The following is a 27980-nucleotide window of genomic DNA, read 5'->3' as shown; positions in this document are numbered from 1 at the left end:
CCACGTTGGTTTTTAGCATTATTATTAAACTAGAGGCCTGGTGCATGAAATTCATGCATGGGGGAGTGTGTGTCCCTCAGCCCAGCCTGGATCCTCTCCAATCTGGGATCCCTCTCACAATCCAGGACTGCTGGCTTCCAACCGCTCGCCTGCCTGCCTGCCTAATTGCCCCTAACCACTTTTGCCTGCCAGCCTGATCACCCCTTAACCACTCCCCTGCCAGCCTGATCAACGCCTAACTGCTCCCCTGCCAGCCCGATTGCCCCTAACTGCCCTCCCCTGCCGACCTGGTCATGCCTAATTGCCCGCCCCTGCCGGCCTGGTCGCCACTAACTGTCCTCCCCTGCTGGCCTGTTCACCCCCAACTGACCTCCCCTGCTGGCCCGGTCACCCCTAACTGCCCACTCCTGCAGGCCTGATCGCCCCCAACTGCCCTCCTCTGCTGGCCTGGCCCTCCCCAACTGCCCTCCCTGCAGGCCTGGGTCCCCCCCAATTGTCCTCCCCTGCAGGCCTGGTTGCCCCCAACTGCCCTTCTCTGCCATCTCGGTCACCCCTAAGTGCCCTCCCCTGTAGGCCTGATCGCCCCCAGCTGCCCTCCCCTGCTGGCCATCTTGTGGTGGCCATCTTGTGTCCACATGGGGGTGGCCATCTTGTGTGTTGGAGTGATGGTCAATTTGTTTATTACCTCTTTATTATATAGGATACAAAGAGGCATCAAGGTTCCTTTAGAACATGCAGGAGAGCCATCACCCTTTTTGGGTGGTGAGTCCTTTCCTTTTTTTCATTCAATCTCTACACAGCCAGGAAAATGAGCACCATTTGCAATTTGTGTAAGTCTCTCAGGATTTGTAGCTCACAAACAAATGAGCCATAAAAGCCTCTAAGACAGACTATGCCCAAGAATTTTTGAACTTTATATGATATTTCTTACAGTTTTCTAAAGTAATTTTCCTAACAGCTATAGGAACTGTAACTATTGGAAACATTAAAAATTATTTTACTGGCCCTACCAGGTTTGTTTCAGTGGATAGAGCATCAGCCTGCAGACTGAAAGGTCCCAGGTTCAATTCCGGTCAAGGACACATGCCCGGGTTGCAGGTTCGGCCCCCAGTAGGGGGTGTGCAGGAGGCAGCCAATCAATGATTCTCTCTCATCATTGTTTCTCTCTCTCTCTCTCTCTCTCTCTCTCTCTCTCTCTCTCTCTCTCTCTCTCCCTTCCTCTCTGAAATCAATAAAAATATTTTTAAAAAATCATTTTATTCCCTTCCTCTTAAAAAGTAATAGAATAGGATATTCTATTCTTGCTTAAGAAATTCTTACTTTAAGCTTTTGCAGTTTATTCTTTTTCATTATGTTTTATTTCAGAGGGAGTTGATTACTTAAATTCAGATTAACAATTAAAATTTAAATTTATTTAATTATTAAAGATCACTTTTTGCTTAGATATAACCAAATGTAAATTGTGATGGATATCCCATAGAATCAATCTAAGTAAATATTTTCTATATGTGATTAGAGGCACTGCATTCTTTGTAGTCTTCTCTTGTTATTTTTAAACATAATCAGGTTTGAAATTTCCTGTTAAGTGTACAGGGTTGTTGATGGGTTGCCTTTTTTCTGATTCATGCTATTAAATAGTCAGAATTGAGTGGAAATTTAAATTTTTACACCTCCTGAGCATAATGTAAAGTTGATTTCACATTGACCTTTGGAGTTCATAAATATAGGTCAGCTTTTCTTTCTTGGTGGTTTTTTGACACTTTGATGCATGGGGTTATGGAAATTTTGTACATGCATTAAAGTTGTCCTTTTCCTTGGTGAACTACAACTGAGATGAAGTATGTAACTCAAGAGCAGAAAGAATTAAAGTGCTTTTGCTTGAGAAGATATCTTCACATGTGACATCCTAAACCTTCCATTATGTTTGTTTACTTTGCAGTCTCATTTTTAAAATATATAATTATAGCCATGGCATCTTTCTCTGAACCTCTTTTTAACAAAGGGTTTCTTCCATCTGCTGCTCTTAATTTTGTTTATTCAGGCCGTGCTTCATGGTTTCTCAGCAACCAAGATGATGTATGGCTGAGCATATACGTTCAGCATTTAAGTGATAGTTTAGTTTCTTTGAAACCCTTACATATAATTCCCTAAAAGTGGTATGGTGGCAGATTTTCTAATGTACCCACATTCTGGGTTTTCACTAATTCCAGGCAAGAATTTGGCTGAAGAGAATGTAATTTTCCTTGGCACTCTCAGTTTTAGTTTTTTAGGATAAAGATGAATGGAATTTGACAGCAATCAAATTGATAAACACACTATTAAAACAGAAGTTGGCATTGTGCTTCAGCATTCCTTGACATGCTAGCCTTTTCCCTTGAGTTTGCACTACAGTGTTACTCACATGTAGAACCAAGTGAAATGGCAAACCACTTTCATGAAATGGGAGCTTTGCGATTGGTTGTGTTGGGGAGATGTTTTTGCTCTTGATAAAGTACACTTGAAGTTACAAAAGTAATTACTCTTTCTTTTCAGAACAGATCTTTTAGGTTTGTATGATTTGTGCTGAAATAATTAAAAGTGTGAACTGCAAGGGAAATTGTCCTGCTTTGACATTGTTGGCCCTTGCTTCCTAAGCATTGTCTGTTCATTTTTGTTTGACCATTACTTTGCAGCTTCTCACATTTTCAGATCTTGATGTGTCTTGCCTTAATGCCTGTTTGATTCTATTTAGTTGATATTTCTTTAGCATGCATCCCTGAAAGGTAAAACGAAAAAACAAAAACCATATTCATTAACTCTGATCTCATACAGAAATTCTAATGCATTTCATGTAGAATTTTATTCCTAATATATTTTCTAGCAATTTTTCTTCTTTTTGGTTGATTAGTAACTCACTTAAACATAGTTATAGGCATAAATATATTATTTACAAGTGTTTATGAAATCCCCACATAAAAATGGGATTATAAATATTTTTACCTTAATTTTAATTAATTAATTATTTTTACAACAACTTTCTTTATTTTACATTTTTTATCGATACTATTGCAGATGTCCCACATCTCCCCCAGCCCCCTTAGCTAACCTCCACCCAGGACCCGCCTCCCCCTCCCTTGGCCTTCACCACACAATGGTCTGTGTCCATGGGCTCTATGTATATGTTCTTTAGCTAATCCCTTCACCTTCTTTGTATAATTCTTTTAAAATATATATACTTTTTTTTATATTGATTTCAGAGAGGAAGGGGAGAGGGAAAGAGAGAGAAATATCAATGATGAGAATCATTGATTGGCTGTCTCCTGCATGCCCCCTATGGGGATCGAGCCCACAACCTGGGCATGTGCCCTGATTGGGAATCTAACTGTGACCTTCTGGTTCATAGGTCAACACTCAACCACTGAGCCACACCGGCCCAACCTTTGTATAATTTTTAAAGACAGAGTACAGATTGAAATCTGTGCTTTGTAGGAGTCATAGCAAAAATGGAAATGCAGATATTTAAAGTTCAATATCCTATGAGCTCTAAAGTGGAGAGAGAAGAGTAGTGAACAATACTCTCAATAACAGTCCTTCAAAATATGTTTCACATGGTTGTTTTTTTATACCATCCCTCATTAGAAGCCAAGAGCATTATCTATGAAAGGTGAGTACGAGGGGTGATAATTGAAATATATCTCATTTTCCTTTTTCTCATTTGTTAGAATTAATGGTAAGCACAATCTCAGACTAATGCAAAATCTAAAGCCAGTTAATTGCCTAAATTAGAGGTTATAAAGGGTTTGATTTGCAAGTCCTATTGTTGCGCTACCTAGAATAAGAGTAAGAGACAATTAGGGTTGTGTCTAGAACAGCATCACTTAATTTGTTTGGTACTAATACAGATTAAGGATGAATTTGCATATATTACATACTATTTTAAAATGGGTAACTTCCTCCACTTTCTCATCTTATTCAAAACACAATTACCCACATTGCAAGTGAAATAAAAAGTGTATTCCCAAATGAAAAATACCAGGTGTACCGGTTAATAATGTGGATCTTTTTTCAATAGATGGAGTTACACATCTGTTAATATATGTGATTTGATATGTATGCTATTTTGTTGTATTGAGAGTAAGCTTCAAGACTTCATATGTCAAATTTGCTGAAGGTGTTAACATCATAGATATTTTTATGCTTCAAAATGTCAGATTTTGTGCCGAAAAAGAGCATTTGCGGGGAGTTTTAATTCATTACTTTATTTTGAAGAAAAAGTTATCGTATACTTCAGGAAGCTTATGGTGAACATGCTCCATCTCAAGATACTTGTGAATGCTGGTTTAAACGCTTTAAAAGTGATGATTTCGATATGAAAGACAAAAAACGTCCAGGTCAACCGAAAAGTTTGAAGACCAACAATTACAAGCATTACTGGATGAAGATGCCTGTCAAAGTCAAAAACAACTTGCAGAAAGATTAAACGTTGCTCAGCAAACAATTTCCGATCGTTTACAAGCAATGGGAAAGATTTTTAAGGAAGGAAAATGGCTGCCACATCAACTGAACAAAAGACAAAGGGAAAACCGAAAAGTCATCAGTAAAATGTTGCTTCAACGGCACGAAAGAAAGTCTTTTTTGCATTGAATTGTGACAGGCAATGAAAAGTGGATTTATTTTGAGAATCGCAAATGCACAAAATCACGGGTTGATCCAGGTCAACCATCAACATCGACTGCAAGGCCAAATCGCTTCGGAAAGAAGACAATGCTCTGCGTTTGGTGGGATCAGGAAGGTGTGGGGTATTAGGAGCTTCCAAAACCAGGTGAAACCATATTAACTGATCGCTACCGACAACAAATAATCAACTTGAACCAAGCTCTGATCATGAAACGACCAGAATGTTCTAGAAGACACGGCAAAGTAATTTTGCTTCATGATGACGCATCATCACACACTTCAATACCAGTTAAAGACATGTTAAAAGATCTTGTCTGGGAAGTATTAACCCACCCTCTGTATCACCAGACCTTGCTCCTTTGGATTAGCACGATCGATGGCACACGCACTTTCTGAGCAGCACTTCAAAACGTTCGAAGAAGTGGAAAATTGAGTCTCTGAATTGTTTGCCTCAAAACGAGAAAAGTTCTATTGGGATGGTATTCACAAATTACCTGCAAGATGGGGAAATGTGTAGCTAGCCATGGGCATTACTTTGAATAAAGCACTTTTGATGTTTCTCTTGAAATTAGCGTGTTTTCTTTGATTACAAATTTTGCATTATTAACTGGTACACCTGGTATAATTTTAAATGGGTGTTAGATTTACATATTTTACCTATCTTAAATTAATTTTAGACAAAATCATACTGAATTGTTTAAGGCAGTTGGTTTCTAAGAACTTTCTAATTTTTTTTTTTCATTTAATAGGGAACTGTTAATACTTCAATGTATTGACTTAGTGGCCTTTGTCCATTTGCAAATCAGGAGTGAGCCTGAGTTGTAGTCATTAAGAGAAATAAAATAAACATAGCATGGCCTTGTTAATTTAAAACACAAAATTTTGAATTAGGGTCAGGCTATTTTGTAGTTTATAAAGAACAGGGTAATTGCCTAAAAATCATAGGTTTTTTTCAGATAAGACTTTATTTTCAATAAACCAGTTTCAGCCTAATATAGTTTTATTGTAGTTCATATACTCAGATTTTCATCAGGTATTAATAGAATTTAATGTAGCCTGGTAGAAAGTTTAGATTATTTCCCCAGCCCACACAGTCTACTAATCAGCAGCTGAGAAAATCACAGTTAGGACTATTGTTCTGATATAGTACAGTTGACCGTTGAACACTACGGGGGTTGAGGTGCCAGTCCCCTTTGCCTATGATTTTCAACTCATGACACACATAAACTAATTACTAAAATTCTGCCATACACCAAAAAATATACATTTTGCTGATGTGACAAAAAATAGGTATACTTTGGATTCATTCACACCAGATGGCTATTGTTTTGTTGGCTGTTGTTATTTTTTTATTTGACAATTTTAAGGGAAAAGAGGACAGTGCCCCTGACTAAATAGTCAGGTATTGCATGTTTTAACAATTCTTGGGGCACACCAGTGTGCCTGCCATAGCACATCGGTTGAAAATAGCTGTCCTAAGCAGTTGAAAATCTACATATAACTTTTGACTTCCCAAGTACTGTTGCCTTGGAAGCCTTACTGATAACATAAAGTCAATTCAGATATATTTTGTATCTTGAATGTATTATATACTGTATTCTTACGATAAAGTAAGCTAGAGAAAGAAAATGTTAAGAAAATCATAAGAAAACATGCACTTATAGTATTTATTGAAAAAAATTGATGTATAAGAGGATCCATGTAGTAGGAACCTGTTATTCAAGGGTCAGCTGTATTATATAATCACTAGTAATGGCCATATGTTAGAGACCTGGCTTCTTTTAAACCCTGTCTGATTACTTATCTAAGTTCTGTTTTCTGAGGGAGAAAATGGGCCTGAATGCATACACAATATTGCATATAGTTTCAAAATGTTAATCCAGAATTATACAGGTATACCTCAGAGATATTGTGGGTTTTATTCCAGAGCATTGCAGTAAAGCAAATACTTCAATAATGTGAGTCACATGCTTCCCCCCCCCCCCCCCGCAATGCATAGAAAAGTTGTGTTTGTACTATACTAGAGGCCCAGTGCACAAAATTTGTGCATGAGGGGTCCCCTCAGCCCAGCCTGCACCCTCTCCAATCCGGGACCCCTCGGGGGATGTCCGACTGCCAGTTTAGGCCCGATCCTGGGGATCAGGCCTAAATTGGCAGTCAGACATCCCTCTCACAATCCTGGACCGCTGGCTCCTAATTGCTCGCCTGCCTGCCTGGTTGCCCCTAACTGCCCCCCCCCCCCCGGCCTGATCGCCCCTCACTGCCTTTGCATGCCAGCCTGATTGCCCCTAAGTGCCCCCCCCTGCTGGCCTGGTCGCCCCCAACTGCCCTCCCTGCTGGCCTTGTCGCCCCCAACTGCTCCCCCGCCAGCCTAGTTGCCCCTCACTGCCCCCCCATGCCAGCCTAATCGCCCCCAACTGCCCTCCCTGCCAGCCTGGTTGCCTCCAACTGTCCACCCCTCTGCCGGTCTGGTCACCCCACGCAGCCTGCTGTTCAGTCGTTTGGTTGTCCCTCACTAACCCCCCTGCCAGCCTGGTTGCCCCACACAGCCTGCTTGTTCAGTCATTTGGTTGTCCCTCACTAACTCCCCTGCCGGCCTGGTTGTAGGCAGCCATCTTATGAGGGCGTGAGGGTTAATTTGCATATTACCTCTTTATTATATAGGATTGAAGTCTACTAAGTGTGCATTATGTCTTAAAACACAATGTACATATCTTAATTAAATACTTTATTGCTAGAATTGCTAACCATTTCCCTGGCTGGCGTTCTCAGTGGTTAAGCGCGTCAGCCCATGCACTGAAGGTTCGTGGGTTCGATTCCTGGTTAAGGGGATGTACTTGGGTTCCAGGTTTGATTCCTGCCCCAGTTGGGGCATGTGTGGGAGGCAACCAATCGATGTATCTCTCTCACATTAGTTTCTCTCTCCCCCCCTCCCTCCCTCCCACTCTCTCTATAAATAGATGGAAAAAATATCCTTGGATGAGGATTAACAAAAATCAAACAAAATTGCTAAAGGTTGAGGTGGCTGTGGCAATTTCTTAAATAAGACTATAGTGATGTTTGCCTCATTTATTAACTCTTTCACACACAATTTCTCTGTAGCCATTGTAAGGTTATTAATTGGCCTAATTTTAATGTTGCTGTGCCTTAGAGCAGCAGTTGCCAACCTTTCGGACCTCGCGGACCACTAGTGGTTCACGGACCACCAGTTGGCAACTGCTGCCTTAGAGAGTAGGGAGGCCTAAGGAGAGAGGGAGAGATGAAGGAATGGTTTGGTCATTGGAGCAGTCCAATAAAATTGATCAATTAAATTCACTATCTTCTAAGGACACCCCAAAACAACTAACAATAGTAACATCAAAGATCACCAATCACCTTAACAATAATGAAAGGTTTGAAATAATGTAAGAATTAACCAAAATGTGACAGACACAAAGTGAACAAATGTTGTTGGAAAAAATGGCACCAATAGACTTGCTAGATGCAGGGCTGACACCTTCAACTTGTGAAAAATGCAGTCTCTGCAAAACACAATAAAGTGAAGTGCAATAGAATGAGGTTTCCTGTATGCAAAATTTTCTGTGCACACAAGTTATTAACCCTAATTAATATTATTGTTCCCACATATTTGCTTCCCATTCCGTTGGGATATTATATTTTTCTGTCCTCATCATTAGGCTCAGCTGTGTGACATCTCTTAACAAATAAAATGTGAACGAAAAGTTTTTATGCTACTATGAACAGAAACTTCTACAAGAAAATGTGTAATTTCATATCTTTTTCGTCTTTAATTCTGGATTACTGAAATGAAGATGCGAGCAAAAATAACAAACTATAGTTGTAAAGTCTCTAAATTTTAGGGTCATTTGTTATTGCAGCATAAATTGCCTAAGCTGACCAATGTAAGAACCCTACATTGATGCTAGATGTAGATAAGGTTTTTTAATGTTCATTTCTTATTTACCACTATACTTTCTGATTTGCTCTTTATATCTATTTGACATTAATCTGATTAATCGTTTCTTTACCAGTATGTGAAATTAAAAATGCAGTGTACAAAATTTTTATGTTGTAAATACTTTGTCTATATTTAAATCAGGAATCTTAAGCTATTGGCTTGCCAGGCACACATCTGTTGTATTTGGAAGTTTTAGTTAAGTTTGAAATCATATACCTCCAAGTGAAGCTCACACTTGCCAATTAACCACAGTAACCACAACTCTCTATGTTTTAGGCCAGCTGACCTTGTACATTTATATCTACCTGTTCCCTGAAAACTTATGAGTTTGTAACCACAGGATTGGCTTATTATTGAACACTAGAGGCCTGGTGCATGAAATTCATGCACGAGGGTGGGTCCCTCAGCCTGGCCTGCACCTTCTCCAATCTGGGACCCCTCGGGGGATGTCCGACTGCCGATTTAGGCCCAATCCCTGGCAGTCAAACATCCCTCTCACAATCCGGGCGGGACTGCTGACTCCTAACCACTCACCTACCTACCTGCCTGCCTGATCGCCCCTAACCACTCTGCCTGCCTACCTGATCACCCCTAACTACCTTTGCCTGCCTGCCTGATCACCCCTAACCACCTCTGCCTGCCTGCCTGATTGCCCCTAACCGCCTCTGCCTGCCTGCCTGATGCCCCTTACTGCTCCCCTGCTGGCCTGATCACCCCTAACCGCTCTCCCTGGCTGGCCTGATCGCCCCTAACTGCTCTCCCTTGCTGGCCTGATTGCCCCTAACTGCTCTGCCTGCCTGCCTGATCGCCTCTAACCGCCTCTGCCTTGGCCCCCGCCACTGTGGCTTTGTTCAGAAGGACGTCCGGAAGACGTCCGGTCTATCCGGCCTAATTAGCATATTCTTTTATTAATATAGATTGTTAATGAAACAAAATTAGTTGCAATTCCCATTTGCTCATTTATTGACACCAGAGAAATTATTTTTCATTGTCATAGTCTCAAGCTAGCAAATTAAAAAAATATATTTTTATTGATTTCAGAGAGGAAAAGGGAGAGATAGCAACATCAATGATGATAGAGAATCATTGATTGGCTGCCTCATGCACGTCTCTACTGGTGATGGATGCCACAACCCGAGCATGTGCCCTTGACTGGAATCGAACCTGGGACCCTTCAGTCTACAGACCAACGCTCTATCCACTGAGCCAAACTGGCTAGGGTGCAAATTTTTAAATTGTGTGCAAGGAGGCAGAAGGGGAATAATAAAAATTATAGTTAATATTGCCAGGCAGTCTTCTGAAACTTGAACATGTATTATCTAACATAATTCACACAATAACCTTTTGAAATAAGATTATTCATATTTTAGAGAAGGAGAAAATGAAGGGAAGTTAAGTAACTTACCCAAAGTCACATGAGTAAGAGGTTGAGCTAGGATTTGAACTCGGTCTGATTTTACACTCCTAAGCATGATATTATGCAAAGGGTATGCAGATAACTACTAGTATATGTGAGCTTTTCTCACGAGTGGAGAAATTCCTTTGGTTGTTGGTTGATTTTGTCTTTATGTGAAGAACAAGTTTTCCCTTATATTAAGCTGTAGCTTTAAAAAATAGTTATCCATAGTGTTCTTCAGAAAGAACACTTTTCTTTCTACTATTATACAGATACCTTTTGGGGATTGTGAATCATATGTCATATATTATTTTGCTATCTTGGATTCATTGGATACAAATTAGTCCTGTAGCCCTCATCTTTGGACTTGTGAAAATCATGGTCTTCTCTGATATATTTTAATAAGCATAATAAATGTTAGTAAACCCATTATTTCATCCTTTATTTTATCTTATTGATAAGAGAGAGAGGGGGTGGGGGGGGGGGGGAGAGAGAGAGAGAGAGATACCAGTTTATTGTTCCACTTATTTGTTGGTTGATTCTTGTATGTGCCCTGATCAGAGCTCAAACTCACAACCTTGGCATATTAGTACCACACTCTAACCAACAGCTACCTGGCCAGGGCACCCATTACTTCATTCTTTAAAAATTTTCTCTTAACAGTTTAAACCAGTGTGTGGTCTGTTACTCTTAGGGAACGAGGTTGACGGTCTTAAAATATACTTTATTGCATTGTTTGGAAAATATTTATTTGTGCTGAACTGTTTGCAAGTTTATCTTAAAGGAAAGTATATCTCAACCATCACCCAGAATTGAGAGCTTGTTTGGAGGTTCTAGCAGGGGAGCGCAGCTACTCGTATACCCTTGACCGAAGACCGGTCCTCTCCTCTGGGGGGAAGGTCGGGGACGCACATGGATCGGTGAGGGAGGAGGGGGACACCCGCCTAGCCAGCCAGATCAGCCGAATCAACCCTGGCGATCAATGGGGTGACAGATGTCGCAGCCAGATCGCCCTCACATCCAACCACCCAGAATTGAATTTCCTGGAAATTCAACTGGAAAAAAGAAAGAAAGAAATGGTCAACTTGGCAATAACATTTAAATGCAGGAGGACTGAAGATTGGTGTATGAGACCCTGATATGAGATGATGAGGCTGAGAAGTGAGTGGAAATGAAGTAAGAGGGGGATGTGAATAGCTTATTATAGGCACGGGTAACCCTCATAGATGGAGGGAAGCAAGGACAAAAGAGGACCAACTTGCAAGGGTTTCAGGGGCACAAACACTACTCCCCTCCCACTTCCCAAAAAGGGAGGTGCCAGTAGGAGGTGTATTTGTTTTGTTTCTGCTCCTGTTATTTCTTCACTGTAAAATGACGGGCTGGTGATATTAAAACTGTGGATAGAATTATAAAAACAATTAACGATTTACAAAGGGGGGGGGTACCCTGACTTGTTTTCTAATTCCCAAATTTTTTTCAAATTCTCTGTTCTGTTGTCACTGAAGTCTTTTTAGGGCATTTAAAACCTCAGTTCTGAACAGATAAAATTCTTCCAAGCCCAGCCTTTCATAATTAACATTCATGCCACAGCCATGCCATTGGAATGGTTCATGAATGGCAGCAAGGCCTAATGGCTTGAGGGGAGGTCTTTAAATCAGCGGTCACCAACCTTTCAGACCTCAAGGACCATCAGTGGTCCGTGTATCACCGGTTGGCAACTGCTGCTTTAAATGGTACCAAGGATCATCTGTAAACATATAGGTCAGAGGTTTTTGTTTTGTTTTTAGGTTCAGATTTGCTTATTTGATTTTGTCAGTGTTGCCTAGTATTTCTGCAATATGCCAAGCCCTATTGGTAATTTTGATGGTTGAGCTGTATGTGTAGAATGTGTATGTATAACACACTCATAATTTCAAATGTTCATTTTATTAAAACTGAATTCAGTGACACAATATTCAGAAAACCCTTTGTGTTTTCAGTTTCTATAAAAACTTGACACATTTTGTGGTTAGACTGGAATGAGGTAAATGTGTCTCTTTTGCAATTATTGTATTACTAATGGATTTTTATATATTGGCTGTGATGTTAAATGTTAATTTATGTAAATGAATATGGGACACTATTACTGGGAAAACTGTATAGTCTGCACAATAAATTCTGTATAAGAAACAAACCTTCCTCCAAAGAACTTTTTTACTAGTTCAGTCTTCTGAGCAGTAGGCACTATAGGTGCAAAGAATCTAGAGACTATATAATTTCATTATAAACCTGATTATAAAATACCAGAGGTCCAGTGCATGAAAATTTAACCAGATCTTAAAAATACATATTTTTATTGCTTTTTCGAAAGAGAGAAAGTGAGATGGGGGGGGTTAGGGAGGGAGGGAGGGAGGGAGGGAGGGAGGGAGGGAGGGAGGGAGAGAGATAGAGAAACACATTGATGTGTGAGAGAAATATCGAGCGGGCAAGTGGGTCCCCTCAGCCCTGCCTGCACCCTCTCACAATCTGGGACCCCTCAGGTAGGGTCCCTAGACCTGGCCTGAGATCAGGGACTATCAGGGCTTTCCTTCCCCCGGCTGCAGGCAGCTGGCCCCACCCCTGCCGCTGCCACTGCTTGCCATTTGTGCAGCGCTGCCCTCCCCACCCCTGCCACCGGTGGCTTCCCTATGCAGGCGACAGGCGTGGCATGTGAGGGTCTGGCTGGCCTGGGCCTCCCTCTGCTGGGCGATCGCTGGCTGGCTGCACACCTGCCACAGAGTCTCTGCTGGTGGCCTGGGCCTCCCTCTTTCTTTGCTGGGGGGTGGGGCCAGCCCTGCGAGGGGCCATCTGCCTACCTGATCGCCCCTAACCACTCTGCCTGCCTGCCTGATCACCCCTAACCACTCTGCCTTCCTGCCTGATCACCCGTAACCACTGGCCTGCCTACCTGATCGCCCCTAACTGCTGGTCTGCCTACCTGATCACCTCTAACCACTCTTCCTGCCTGATCGCCCCTAACCACTTGCCTGCCTACCTGATCATCCCTAACCACTCTGCCTGCCAGATTGCCCCTAACCGCTTGCTTGGGGGCAGGGCCAGCCCGGTGAGGGACCGTGGTGGTTCTGGTCTCTGGTCATTCCGGTCGTTATGCTTATGGTGGCTGGCCTTTTATTATATAGGATGCTTAATTACTGATAAGAGTTTTATTTGTAAGCTTTATCAGCTTTATATATTCGTTCTGTTCTTGACATTTTGCGAGAAGCATTTGAAGACCTGCTTTTGGGAACTAATATAACGTTATTCCTATTCTCAAAAAAAAGTTTGCAGCTTTGTGGTTTGAATCTAAGCAAACAGGACTTGAGAGATCTTAGACTTTTGAGGTCTTTCAGATCAGTTACCCATGGTAAGTAATAAGGAAGAAAGTTTTGTGCAGGAATAGTTTGTAAACTCCAAACATCGGCTTATTGACAGGGCTGCTTAATCTATTGTATGTAGAAGCATTCTTGCTTCCTAAAAATAAATGTTATAGCAATTTAAAGTCTATTGATGTCTCAGAGAACTAATACTTCTAAACTTAATATGCTCACCAGTATTAAGTTAAATTCAACAAATCTATACTGTGTGTTATATGACAGCATATTGTTAGGGGCTAGGGTATACAGTGAATAAGATATTCACTCATTCCTTCAACAAATATTTATTAAGTGCCTTCTATGGATGATATTAAGAGCCTCACTGAGGAAACCGGTTCAAAGATGAGTAAGAATTACCAGAGTGAATAGCAGGATAAAGAAAATAGTTTCCCACATGCCACAATGACAATATTCCAGGTTGAGAAAGAACATGGATATTTGAAAAAGCAGAAGAACCCCAAAATGACTGAAGCAGAAGGAGGGAGAGGAAGAGCAGTGGTTTAAGGTGAGACAGAAGAGATAGCCAGAAGCCTGTTCTTGGGGAGACTTCTAATTTCTAAGCCATGTTTAGGATTTTGAATCTGATTATAAAGGAGGTCATTCTAAGGTTTATAGAAGAAAATTTCTTTATCAGAATTTTTTTTATATCACTCTGATTGCTTTGTGGAGAATTTATTAGAGTGGGCCATGAGATGACAGTATGCAAATAAGTAAATTAGTATGCTTTTGAATGAATCTTCAATATGATGTTGACTTAGGCTAGAGTGTATTGGAGAAGTGAGTGAATTCAAGAAATATTTAGGAATTGTAAATGATTACACTTAGTGACTTTCGAGATGTAGAATTAAGGGAGGGAGAATGTGGAGTCTTAAGAGGATTCACAGACTTCTGACTTCATACTCTGATGGAGAATTTTGATGCCATCCCCTAAGACATTTATGGGCATAGATAGGGAACATACAGTAGAACAGGAGTCATTTATCACTAATAGGATATGTATGTGTGTGTATATGAATGTATATGCGGTATGTGAAATATGTATATTTTAAACTTGTCTGAAAGTATTGATCAGTATCAAAACAGTGTATTCTGAGATCAGTGAAGACAGCCTGATTTTTGTCCCCCATGGTTAACCAGATCTTAAAAATACATATTTTTATTGCTTTTTCGAAAGAGAGAAAGTGAGATTGGCGGGGGGGGGGGGGGGGTTAGGGAGGGAGGGAGAGAGAGATAGAGAAACACATTGATGTGAGAGAGAAATATCGAGTGGGCAAGTGGGTACCTCCTGCGTGCTCCCTACTGGGGATTGAGCCCACAACCCAGGCATGTGCCCTGACTAGAATGGAACCAGCAACCTCTTGGTGCACAGGATGACACCCAACTAACTGAGCACACCGGCCAGGGTGACAGTCTGATTTTTAAAGAGGTGGAATCATCGTGAGAACATAGGGGAGAATCTGGAAGGGTAAAGGTTTTTTTGTTTGTTTGGTTGGTTGGTTGTTTGCTAGAAGTTTTTTTTTTAATTATTATTACTGGTTCAGTTTCATCAGTTGTTATTAGCTGATTCAGTTTTTTTTTAATTCTTCCTGACTCAGTTTTGGAAGATTATATTTCTCTAGGAATTTGTCCATTTTGTCCAGGTTGTACAGCTTGTAGGCATATATGTAGTTGTAGAAATACAGTATTTTCTAACAATCCTTTGTATTTCTGTGGTGTCATTTGTTCACCTCTTTCATTTCTGCTTTTATTTATTTGGGTCTCCTCTTTTTGTTTCTTGATGAGTCTGAAACAAAAAGACTAAAGGGTTATCAACATTGTTTATCTTTTCAAAGAACCAGCTCTTGGTTTCATTGATTTTTTTGTATTGTTTTTGTAGTCTCTCAGTCATTTATTTCTGCTCTGATCTTTTTTTATTTCCTTCCATTTTCTCTGAGCTTTTCTTGTTGTTCTTTTTCTAATTCTTTAAGTTGTTGGGTTAGATCATTTATTAGAAATTTTTCTTGTTTCTTGAGGTAGGCCTTTAGTGCTTTGAACTTCCCTCTCAGGGCTGCTTTTGCTGTGTCCCAGAGATTTTGGGTTGTTGTATGTTCATTTTCATTTGTTTTCAGGAAGTGTTTTTTTTTAATCTCTTCCTTGATTTCATTGGCAACCCATTCATTGTTTAATAATATATTCCTTAGCCTTCCTCCATGTGTTTGAACGATTTGGGGTGTTTTTATTGTAGTTGGTTTCTAGTTTCATATGATTGTGATCCAAGAAGATGCTTGATTTGATTTCAATCCTCTTGAATTTGTAGATACTTAGTTCATGTCTGTCTTTGAGAATGTCCCATGTGCACTTGAGAAGAATGTACATTTGGCAGCTTTGGGGTGAAATGTTCTGTAAATGTCAATTAAGTGCATTTAATCTAGTGTGTTGTTTAGGGCTGCTCGCTGTTCCCTTGTTGATTTTTTGTCTAGAAGGTCTATCAAGTGATGTCAGTAGGGTGTTAAAGTCCCCTTCTATGATTGTATTGCTGTTGATCTCTCCCTTTAAGTCCTCCAGAAGTCTTTTTTATATGTTTGGTTGCTCCTATATTGGGTGCATATACTTTTTTTGGGTGCATATACGTTTACCAGGGTTACCGTATTTTCCAGCGTATAAGACGGCTTGGCGTATAGAAGATTTTCCTGGGCTAAAAAGTCGTCTTATACGCCAGAAAATATGGTATATCCTCTTGTTATATTGATCTTTTTAGTATTATGAAGTGGCCTTCATTGTCTCTTGTTATGGCTTTCATTTTGAAGCCTAGTTTGTCAGATAAGAGTATTGCTACCCCAGCTTTTTTTTTTTTTTTTTTTCCATTTCTATTTGCATGGTAGTCTGGGGCACAGGTGAGGCGAGCTGAGTTGCAGTGGTAAGTCCGATCTTCTGGTGGCGCTGGTGGCGCTGGGTCAGGTGTGCCTGGTCATGGAGGCATGTCTGTGCATCTGGGGGTGTCAGGTCACGGTTACGAGGCCAGTCACAAGTTGGCAGGGTCTGAATGGCAGGTCTGTCTGTCTGGGAGCTTTGGGTCACAGTGGCAGGGCCAGATGCACCATGTTAAGGTGGTGGGGCCAGTTGTGCAGGGGCATTAGATTGGACATGCCAGGACGGGGCTACAGGTCCACATACCCTGGCATGACTCTCTTCAGAACAGTAGTCTTGTTTGTTTTTTAAAAGAAGCCGGAAGATTGGTTACAAAAGAACATTTAAATGAACCCAGTCACATTGAGTAGAAACAGTTTCCCCCATAAACTAGCATCTAAGGCCATTGCATTTTAGTTTTAATAGTCACCATTCCTTTGGTTCTTGCTATTTCTTATTTAAACCAGTTTGTTTTTGCTGAGGCTATTAACTCAGGTTAACATCCAACGACTAGAATTTTATTAAAATTTTAATTAGATGGCTGAAACTCTGGTTTATGAATTGGCTGGCTACTGCTAATGGCTTTGTAGTTTTTAAAAATAAGATATCCAGGGTTTGTGATTGGGGTGGGAATGCGTAATTTTAAAAATCTAGAAATGTACTTATGAATTAGTCTGTAACCTGTTATGGACATAATTGGGAGAAGGGATGAACAAGAGGAGAAAGAAGCCTATTCTGTTAAAAGAAGCCTTAATACAGTGCCTTGCAAGACCCAAACTCTGCAGATATCAGAATTGAATTTTTATTTGTGACATTTCCATTTTACTTTAATTGGGTACTTGAAACATGCAGCATTTTATGGTGTCAAACACCAAATTAGTGCTTCCAGTGACAACATGAATTATAATCTGTGAAATAAATTTGGGTGGGGCTTGGAAACTGGGAGTGTGGTAAGGAGAAAAGTAACCCCTGTAAACTTTCAGCTATTGTATTTTGGCAAGCTGGGCTGTGGTTGCTTCAGTGCTGCATGCCACAGTGGGGAGAGTGTGGACATTGTAATCACATAAACCTAGGTCTCAAACCCTAGCTCCAACACTTATTAGGATGAGGCAGGTTTCTCCAAACTTGCCATGCTCCGCTGTCCTCTGCTGAAATGTGGGGATGACATCTACTGCCCAGCTTATTTTGAGAATTAAATGAGAAAATGAATACAAGACCTCTGGCAGAGTGCCTTGCTCATTGTACTCATTGTAGGAACTTAACTCTTAGTTCCTATTCCACCTCCAATTTGATTTTCTTTATACCCAACTTTAGTGCCTATAATAATGATATAGAAGCCATATTAGTGGCCAAATAGACTTAATGAATGAGTTAGAACAAATGCAGTTGAATTTCTTATCTCTACTTATGATTATGAAAACAGAAATTCACAGGTACTGAGCACTTCATCTTTTAGATATACTAGTCCAGATGATGGTAGGAGGGTCCTTAAAGGCATACAGAATAGTTTGTGAAAGGTTTAAAATAACAATTGATAAATAACTTTAAATGTAATCCAGTGATAGGTTTTCCACAGAAAAATATTTTGCCCTTAAATTCCGATAACATTTATTGAGCAGTCTTTTTTCCCCCTGGGCCTGTCTAATGTGGGAAACTGACAAATTAGATGAATCTTATATACCATAGTAAGTGTTGGGCTGTGGGAAATCACAGGGTTTGTGTCAAGAGAAATTGACAATATGTACCAAATGCTCTAAATATGTGCATCCTCCCTTATCTAGGTGATCTACTTCTAGCAGTATAATCTAATTGCTACCCCAGCTTTTTTTTGATAAAAGATTGTTTGTAATAGTGGAAAATTATATAATAAAAAGAAAACAATAGTGAATTCGTTTGTTATATTATAAATGGACATACTATGTACCTATTAGTGATCACACCATTCTGTATGTGACAAAAAAATACTCATGTAAGGTATTGCTCAGAACAAAAACTAGCATACTGAAGAGGGTTTTTTTTTTTAAAAAAGACCATTTATTTTCAAAGAAAGGAAGTTCAGTGAAGTCTTTTCCAAATCACTTTTGTGTTTTTTTTTCCTTTTTAAGAAATCATTAAAAAAACAAAAAACATGGTTATTGTTATAATCTGGAAGTTGAGTGGGAATTTTGGCAGGTGAGCTAATAAGCATCTTGCTAAATCTGTGTAGTATGTTTGAGAGGTAAACAGTTGGGGCATATCCAAATGAGAGGTGAGTTTTGAGTAATGACTAGGTAAAGTATAGTCCCAGTGAGACTGGCCAGGTGAATGGGCTTGTCAGCAGAGCAGGGTGAGGTGTTTTTTCAGTGCTCCTAGTCTTTTGAGGTACACTTTGTAGTAAGAAGATTGACCTATGAGAAAAATAATTCTAAAAATGGAGAAAAATAACTCCAGTGACTTCACTGGCCATTTTGGTTCAGTTGGCACCATTAGATCAGTTTCTCTGTCTTGTGAAAACATCCCATTTCTGGATACTTAAGGTTTCAAAAGTACCTTTCTTAAGAAATTATTTTTCCCTTAATTGATAATAAGGTAAGCTCCTGAGATATGGGCTTCTTTTGAACTGCAATCCCATTAAAGTTCAAAGGTTTTTACTCAGGTTTCACACATAGCAGTTTAACTAGGAAAAGCTTTATTATTCAAGAACAAGTTTACAGCTTTGGATATACCATTAACTCTTACCAATTTACAAAAATAGATAATTATTCCTAATTTTTTTCTCAGAGATGGGTAAGTGCGGAGATTTCTAGTTTTCCCACTTATACAAAAACCAATTGAACAAGCCTTCACTGTGTCTGGGTCAAATGAAGCAACACTTCTGGACCTTTCCCCCACTGCTTTCCTGAGTAGAGTGATGAGAGGCAGTCTGTTTGCTTGTCATGTTGTTTCTTTTCCTTTCTTTCTTTTTTTACATGTGATATAAATCTGCTATTCTAGACTTCTGGGAACTTTATGTCAGAAGTTGGATGTTGACTGATTCAGAAAGAAAAGGAATAAGAGAGTAAGAACTACAATGTAAACATCAGGGCTAGTCCTAGTCGGCTTGGCTCAGTGGATAAAGCGTCAACCTGCGGACTGAAGGGTCCCAGGTTCGATTCTGGCCAAGGGCATATGCCTGGGTTGCGGGCTCGATCCCCAGTGGGGGGGCGTGCAAGAGGCAGCCAGTCAATGATTCTCTCTCATCGTTGATGTTTCTATCCCTTTCCCTTCCTCTCTGAAATCAATAAAGTCTTAAAAAAATTAAAAACAACAACAACAACAACATCAGGGCTAAATGGAAGAGAGAACTTCATGCTCTTTCTTTAAACTAGGAAAATACCTTTTATTTTTAGCTAGAGGCCTGGTGCATGAAATTTGTGTACGGGAGTGTGTGTCCCTCAGCCCAGCCTGCACCCTCTCCAATCTGGGACACCTTGAGGGATGTCCGACTGCCCGTTTAGACCCGATCCCAGTAGGATTGGGCCTAAACGGGCAGTCGGACATCCCTCTCACAATCCAGGACTGCTGGCTCCCAACTGCTCGCCTGCCTGCCTTCCTGATTGCTCCTAACTGCTTCTGCCTGCCAGCCTGATCACCCCCTAACCACTCCCCTGCCAGTCTGATTGATGCCTAACTGCTCCCCTGCCAGCCTGATTTCCCCTAACTGCCCTCCCCTGCAGGCCTGGTCACCCCTAACTGCCCTCCCCTGCAGACCTGGTCACCCCTAACTGCCCTCCCCTGCAGGCCTGATCACCCCTAAGTGCCCTCTCCTACAGGCCTGGTCCCCCCCCAACTGTTCTCCCCTGCAGGCCTTGGTCCCCCCCCAACTGCCCTTCCCTGCAGGCCCAGTCGCCCCCAACTTCCCTCCTCTGCCAGCCTGGTCACCCCTAACTGCCCTCCCCTGCAGGCTTGATCGCCCCCAACTGCCCTCCCTTGCAGACCTGGTCCCTCCCAATTGCCCTCCCCTGCTGGCCTGATTGCCCACAACTGCCCTCCCTTGCAGGCCTGGTCCCTCCCATCTGCCCTCCCCTGCTGGCCATCTTGTGTCCACATGGGGGCAGCCATCTTTGACCACATGGGGCAGCCATCTTGTGTGTTGGAATGATGGTCAATCTGCATATTACTCTTTTATCAGATAGGATGATATTTGTTTAGTACTCATATGCTAGATACATTGTATAAGCACATTATCTTATTTAGTCGATATTATTCTGAGAGGTAGAATTAACAACTCTCTCTTCCTTCATTTTACAGACAACACCCCAAAAGATTAAACAATATGCTTTTAGCCATATGCCCAGAAATTAGTGGTCAGGATTTGAATCCAGATTAAAAACTCTAAAGCTCTTCTATTGTACAGGCTGCTAATTTTTATACGAGTTAGAAAACTCTGAGGATTAACTCTGTGAATTTCTGGTGAGTTGGCATTAACTTTCTTGGGTCTTACTTTCTTTTTCTCTCTATGTAGGGAGAGGATTGAGCTGGATATTTAAAGTTCTCGTTGTAAAATTTTGTGATTCTTAGGTTCTTTATTGAATTGAAGTAGAGAATGTGTAGAGTTTATGAGTTCCCTTGTGTGCAGCCAGTTTGGTTTGTATTGAAGACTTTTCGCTTGATGATTTTTTCACACCATCACCCTGTGGGGGTGCAGAAAAGCAGGAGGATGGGTTAAAAGTATGTACAGTGTGCCCTGGTCAGTGTGCTCAGTGGTTAGTGCATCAGCCCATGCACCAAAGGGTCCTGGGTTCCATTCCCAGTCAGGGGCACATACCCAGGTTGCAGGTTTGATCCCCAGCCCCAGTTGGGGCATGTGCAGGAGGCAGCCAATCGATGTGTCTTTCTCACATTCTCTCTCTCTCTCTCTCACTCTCGCTCTCTCTCTCTCTCGCTCTCGCTCTCGCTCTCGCTCGCTCTCGCTCTCGCTCTCACTCTCTCATTCTCTCTCTTTCCTCCCTCCCACTCTCTAAAAATCAGTGGGTAGCAACCATAACAACAAAAAAATAGAAGGTATATTATGTCAACTGCAGATTTACAAAGGAAAAGTACCTGAACATCGAGGAGCATGGCAAGCATGGACTGGACTGGAGATTATGTGGGTGGGACCTGGTAACAGTGTCTTTAAACAAAAACATCATTTAACCTCAAAGAGGACTGGGGATTGTGCTAGATGGTACAATGATTATTTAGTTTCAGTTCTTTTAGGGCCTTATACCATTTCCAGTTAAATGGTAGAGAGGTAGTTATAGGAGGGACACAGTGATTATTGGTATAGCAGAACTAATGAGATGACATGACATAAAAAAGAAGCATCATTATTGCAGTATTTTTACTCCATTTATATAGTGTCTTTTCCTCCAAAGGTGTTGTACAAATAACAATCCTCTCTAATAAAAGAGTAATATGCAAATTAACCATCACTCCTCTATACAAACCACGCCAATCAGCCAAGCCACACCCACCAGCCAATCAGAGCGAGTATGAAAATAAACCCAACCAAGACGGCGGTTAATTTGCATACATAGGTGCCCTGAGCGGACCTCCTGCAACGGATCGCAGGGAGCTGGGGTCCGCGCCTACACAAGGCCGAAAACCTCCGCCGGAGGCTTTTGGCCTGGGGCTGGAGCAGACACCCAGCAATCGATAGCAGGGAGCTGGGTGTCCGCTGCGGCCTGGTGTCAGAGCAGACCCCCTGCAATCGATTGCAGAGAGCTGGGGGTTGCTTAGGCTTGATGCAGGAGTGGACCCCCTGCAATCGATCACAGGGAGCTGGGGGTTGCTTCGGCCTGGTGCACCAGTGGACCCCCTGTGATAGATCGCCTGGGCAGGTAGCTGGGGGTCTGCTTTCAGCCTGGGCAGGAGGGGACGCCCTGCAATTGATCGCAGGGAGCTGGGTTTCCGCTCTTGCCCCAGAGGCTTTCGGTCTGGGCAGGCCTGGTTAGGGTTGAGCCGGTGATCAGAAGGAGCTGGAGGGGCCTGCCCAGGCCTAAAGCTCCAGTAGGGCCCAGCCATTGATTGGTGTGAACTATAGAGGAAACACCTTTTCTGACTGCACATTGGCTAAGCTCCCTGTATGCCACTGGTAATATTCTTAGTAACTTGGGTAATAAGAATCCAAAAAGGTGATCTAGGGTTTTTCCACCACACTTCTGGAGAAAAAAATGAAGGTCCGCTGCTGGAGAGCTAAGAAATGTCATATTCTGCCCTCGCCAGTTTGACTCAGTGGATAATGCCTGGGCCTGCAGACAGCAGGGTCTGGGTTCGATTCTGATCAAGGGCATGTACCTAGGTTGCAGGCTCCTCCCTGGCCAGGGCCCAGATCAGGGCTCATGCAGGAGGCAACCAAAGAAAGTGTTCCTCTCACTTTGATGTTTCTCTCTGTCTTCCCCTTTCTCTTCCACATTCTCTAAAAGTCAATGGAAACATACCCTCAGTGAGGATAAAAAATAAAGAAAGAAATGTATATCCTATGAAAGACACATCTTGAAAATTCCTAAAGAAAATTGTCATTTTTTCATGGTGAAGGGACTGGAGTCCGTGTTGACAAAAACACCTTGGTGGCTGCAGTTACTAGCAGTGGCTGCAGCAGCAGGGTGATGGGGCTGATGCCTTCCCTGATCAGCCCGGTTGCCTCCCACAAAGAGAGGCCAGACTGCAGCTTAGGCCCGCTCCCTGTGGGGCGCCGGCCTAAGCCGTCAGTAGGACATCCTCTGAGGGCTCCCAGTATATGAGAGGGATCCCCGACCCCCAGTACACGAATTTCGTGCACCAGGCCCCTAGTGAGATAATAAGCCATTTAAAAATGTCAAAACACTTGAAGAAAAAGAATGGCTAAGAGAAATAAATACATAGAAAAGAAGCAGTAAAGACTTTAGAACAGTGACTGGCACATCAGGGTAGTGATTCTTCCATTGCACTCATCTTTGCTGCTATAACTGGGTAGAGTCTTGACGTGGAGGCCTTTTCCTGGCCAGTCTAATGTTCACCATTCCTACATCCTGTGATTGAAGACGATGGGTTTTGGTGTCAGATGGAGCTGCATTTAAATCCTGATCCTACTATTTTCTAACTGATAACTTGGAACAAATGACCTACATTTTCTGAGCCTCAATTTCTTCATCAGTAAAGTGGTGTTAATTATACCTCCCTTGTTAGCCTTGTCTCTAGGATTAAAGTAAATGGATTATATACCTAGAACATTTCATTTAGTGCCTGGCCTCATGGTAAGATAAACTAGCAATTCTGATACTCTCAAACAGTAGTTTTGATAGGGTTATATAGCATAGTAGCAGCTTCTCTGTAGTTCATGATAAAGCAATGTGGAGTTGCCAGGATCTTCTATCCTTCTCTGAATTGACATAGTAAAATATAATCTGCACTTCATAGTCTAGCATTAGATTTTTTAAAATTTATCTTTATTATTGAAAATATTACAGATGTCCCCTTGTTTCCCATTGACCCCCTCCACGTCACACCCACCCCCCAGGTGGATTTTTAAAATGAAACATAATACATAACATACTTAATAATTTTAGCCTATCATCAGCTTTAAGAAAGAAAAAAAGGACAGATAGATTTGAAAACTCTTCTTTTCCTCCCCCAGTAACCATTATCTTGAATTTGGTGTGTCATTTCCATGCATGTTTTTGTATTATAATTATGTATTCATAAATATGGTATTTTACATATTTAAATTTATTATATAAATATTATTATCTACACTAATAAAAGAGAAAGATGCAAATTGACTGTACCTTAGTGATACCCACCAGCCAATCAGGAGTGAGTATGCAAATTAACTTAAAGATGGTAAGCTAATTTGCATACACAGGTGCTGAGCGGGGGTGGGGGGTGAGGAGGAGTGGGATGCAGGCGTTCCTCACCACCCCAGCTACTCTGGGCCTCTGGGCAGGGTGGGAAGGGCGAAAGGCAGCTCCAGTCCAGAGCAAGCAAGGCAGAAAGGCAGCTCCAGCCGGAGCGAAGGCGGTGCCTGCAGTGAGGGGGAAGAAAGGCCCATTCTTGCACAAATCTTCGTGCATCTGGCCTCTACTCTAGTACTATATATATCCTTCTGTGGCTTGCTTTTCTTTCTGAATTGTTTTTTAGATTTTTCTCTTACATTTATAGCTTTATTCACTTATTTTAACTGCAATAGAACATTCCATTATGTGCTTGAATATACCATTTTAATCCATTCTCTGTCAGTGGAATTCGTATAATTTTGAGTATTTTTTTAACCTCTCATCTTCACATCTCCCTTTCTCAACCTAAGAGGTAGCCACTATCCTGAATTGTGTTAATATTTTTTAGTGGGTTAAACATACACATTCCTAAACAATATATTGAGTTTTATGTATTTTTTAAGATGTATGTAAGTACAATCTTACTATGTTATTTAGTGCCTTGCATTTTTTGGTCAATGTTAGGATTTCGAGATTCATGTTGGTGTATTTGGCAATAGTTACTTTTTCTCACTATGTACATTATTCCATTATTTGATTGCATTGCAATATATAAACCTTCAGGTTACTATATCTGACTTTTTACTGTTATAGACAATATATAATTAAGATGTTTATGTGTGTGGAGTTTCTCTCAGGGATATATTTAGGAATGAAATGACTGTGGTACAGGTAATGCATGGGCATCTTTATCGTTACTGGATATTGATAAGTAGTAATTTTATTATTTTATTATAAGTATTTTCTAATTTCTGATTTAAACCATGAGCTTAAAGTATATTTTTAAATTTTTCCATATAGAATTTTGTTACGAATTTTTAACTTAATTGTTCTCTGATCAGCTAGCTAATCATGTCTGTATCATACTAACTCTTTGGCATCTGTTGAGACTTTTGCTTTATGGCCTAATGTGTGTGATTATAGTTTAGCCAAGTTTTATTTAGTTCTTGTAAATATTCTTCATGTGTTTTTTAAAAGAATTCATTATCTAATTGTAGGTTATATTAGCCTATACAGGCAAAAGTAGGTTTACAGTTGTATGCAAAACAGTTGATTCTTGTATTATTATTTATTAATTATTATATTTTTCATATAAACAACTGTAAACCTACTTTATCCCTACTCTGTATATGCTTATTAATCTTAATGAATTTTACTAGTTATTTTGTCTGAGACAAATATATTAAAATTTTCCCTATTATGTTAGTAAATTTGTCTGTTTTCTGTAAATACCATCATTTTTGCTTTTGAGGCTTTGTTATTAGGTACATACAGGTTCAGAATTGTTTTATTTTCCTGGTAAAAAAAAATGTTGTTACTGTTATATGCTGATCCTCTTTATCTCTAATAATGCTCTTTGCCTTAAAGTCTGTTTTCTGACAATACTTGAGCTATTACTGGCTTTTTACTAGTAATTGTGTATTTGTGGGCATATTTTTATAGACTTAAATTTTCTATATCCTCATATTTATGTTTTTAGTATGTCTCTTGTAATATACGAAGAACAAGACTTTGTTTATCCAGTCTGAACCCACTTTCTTTTAACTGCTAAGTTTAGACTGTCTACATTTATTACCATTACTAGTATGTCTGTACTTATTTCTACTATTTTATTATGTGTTTTCTATTTACCCTGCTTTGTTTTCTGCAGTTTTTTTCTCTTTTTACCTGTCTTCTGTTTATTTGAGCAACTTTTCTGTATTTCTTTTTTGTTCTATTGATCATCCCTAAAATTTTAACATGCATTTTGCTTTGCAAAGTTTTACATTAAAATCAGCATTCTATCATTCTTCTAAACAATGAGGACCTTGGAAAGTTTTCATTCTAGTTATCCTCTACCAATTTTCTATGCTTTTGACCAGTATTTTACTTCCATTTTTTAATTTGACTTTAGAGGGAGGAAGGGGGGGCGGTGACAGAAAAGCGGGGGGGGGGGGGGTGGAGAGAAAGAGAGAAACATAGATTCTCTTTCACATGCACCACCTCCACTGGGGATCAAACCTGCAACCCCAGTAAGTGCCCTGACCAGGAATCAAATCCACCACCACTTGGTGTACGAGATGACACTCCAACCAGTTTACGTGAGCCATGCCGGCCAACTCACCTCCATTTTTTTAATCACCCAAATTAGTCTTTATTATTGCTGCTATTACATTTCATCCTTCTGCTAACTTTCTTTTTTTTTCTGATACCCAAGGAGATTATGAATGCCTTCATTAAATTGGTTTTTTTTTTCTCTTCAGATTTTCAAAAGAAACAACCAGATGATGATTCCGCTCCAAGTACAAGTAACAGCCAATCGGATTTGTTTTCCGAAGAGACCACCAGTGACAACAACAATACCTCTATAACCACGCCAACTCTTAGTCCCAGCCAGCAGCCGCTTCCGACAGAACTGAATGTAACTTCACCAAGTAAAGAGGAGTGTAAGTGCTCAGATCTGGTAAAATTGTAGAGAAATCAGCCCAAGAATATTATCATGAGTTTCTTGATAATGCCTCATCCCAGAAAAAAAGATAGCAGCTTTGTAAATTCAAGATTAATTGTTGGCATATAGACCCAAGTCAGTAAATTAGAGGGTAAGTTTCATCCATTCTGTATAGCTTAAGTTGATCTTAAAAGATTGCCTTTTATGATAGTTGTTAAGATATACAAGATTTTCAACCAGTCTAGGCCAGTGGTTCTCAGCCCTGGGTGAAAATTAGTATCCACTGGGAATTTTGTTTTTTAATTTCTTTATTGATTATGGTATCACATAATTGTCCTCATCTCCCTATTCCCATCCCGAACCCCTCCCCACGTATGCCCCCACCCCCCGTTGTCCATGACCACTGGTTAGGCTTATATGTATGCATACAAGTCCTTTGGTTGATCTCTCTTCCTTTCCCCCACCCTCCCCTGCCTTCCCTCTGAGGTTTGACAGTCTGGTCGATGCTTCCCTGTCGCCGGGTCTGTTTTTGTTCTTCAGCTTATGTTGTTCATTATTTCCCTTAGATGTGTGAGATCATGTGATACAAGAAATACACTTATAAGAACCGAAAATGAGACAAGCCATAATGGTTATTTGCTGGGAGGCAAATGAATCAGTCTATAGTGAGTTTCTTTCTGGGCCAACAGTTCTTTTGAGTCCCAATTTCAATGTCGAACATTTCCTTATGTGTACATGTCAGCAATGATATTTCAGTTCTGGGTGGTGGACAAATGGTAGTGATGCAGGTCCGACCATCTCTGGTTTGGTCCTGGGCATCCTTCAGTGGGGGAATTTTTAAAACAAATTTTAATCCTCAGCAGCATTTCTTAGGTCTGATTTAATTGGTCTGGATGGAGAGCCAGGAATCTGTTCTTTTTAACTCTGCAGAGGATTCTAAACTGCAGCAAGTGTTGAGAACCACCAGTCTAGGGAACCTGCCCCTGATTTAGGAACCTTGGTTGAAAACTTACTTCTGTCACTAACTGGGCCTTGAATGTTTCTAGGCAATTGACTGAGATAATAACATTGTGGGGTTCATAGAACATAGGTATTTGATGGGAGGAGGTGATTTCTGTTACTCTTCTGTAAGTCCTTAGTGATAGAATACCATTATCATATATATAACTAGAGGCCCAGTGCATGATTGAATCATGCACGTGTAGGGTCCCCTACACGCTTTTGCTTTCGATCGCACGGGAGCTGGGTGCCTGTCTGCTGGTGCACCAGGCCTTTCAGAAGCCTCCACCGA

General features: G+C 40.8%; 1 protein-coding gene across 1 annotated transcript in view; it reads left to right on the top strand.

The window, feature by feature from the left end:
• Positions 1–27980, top strand: part of ZFAND3 (zinc finger AN1-type containing 3) — a 356826-nt gene that overhangs the window by 224035 nt on the left and 104811 nt on the right. The window contains exon 3 of the mRNA XM_079780635.1: positions 26505–26687. Coding sequence (XP_079636761.1) covers positions 26505–26687 — 183 coding nt within the window. The remainder of the gene's footprint in view (positions 1–26504; positions 26688–27980) is intronic.

The sequence above is a fragment of the Cnephaeus nilssonii genome (genome assembly GCF_951640355.1).
Source record: "Cnephaeus nilssonii genome assembly, chromosome: 9".
NCBI classification, from domain to species: domain Eukaryota; kingdom Metazoa; phylum Chordata; class Mammalia; order Chiroptera; family Vespertilionidae; genus Cnephaeus; species Cnephaeus nilssonii.
Note: the sequence above shows the minus strand (reverse complement) of the source record. Positions and strands in the feature narration are given on the sequence as shown.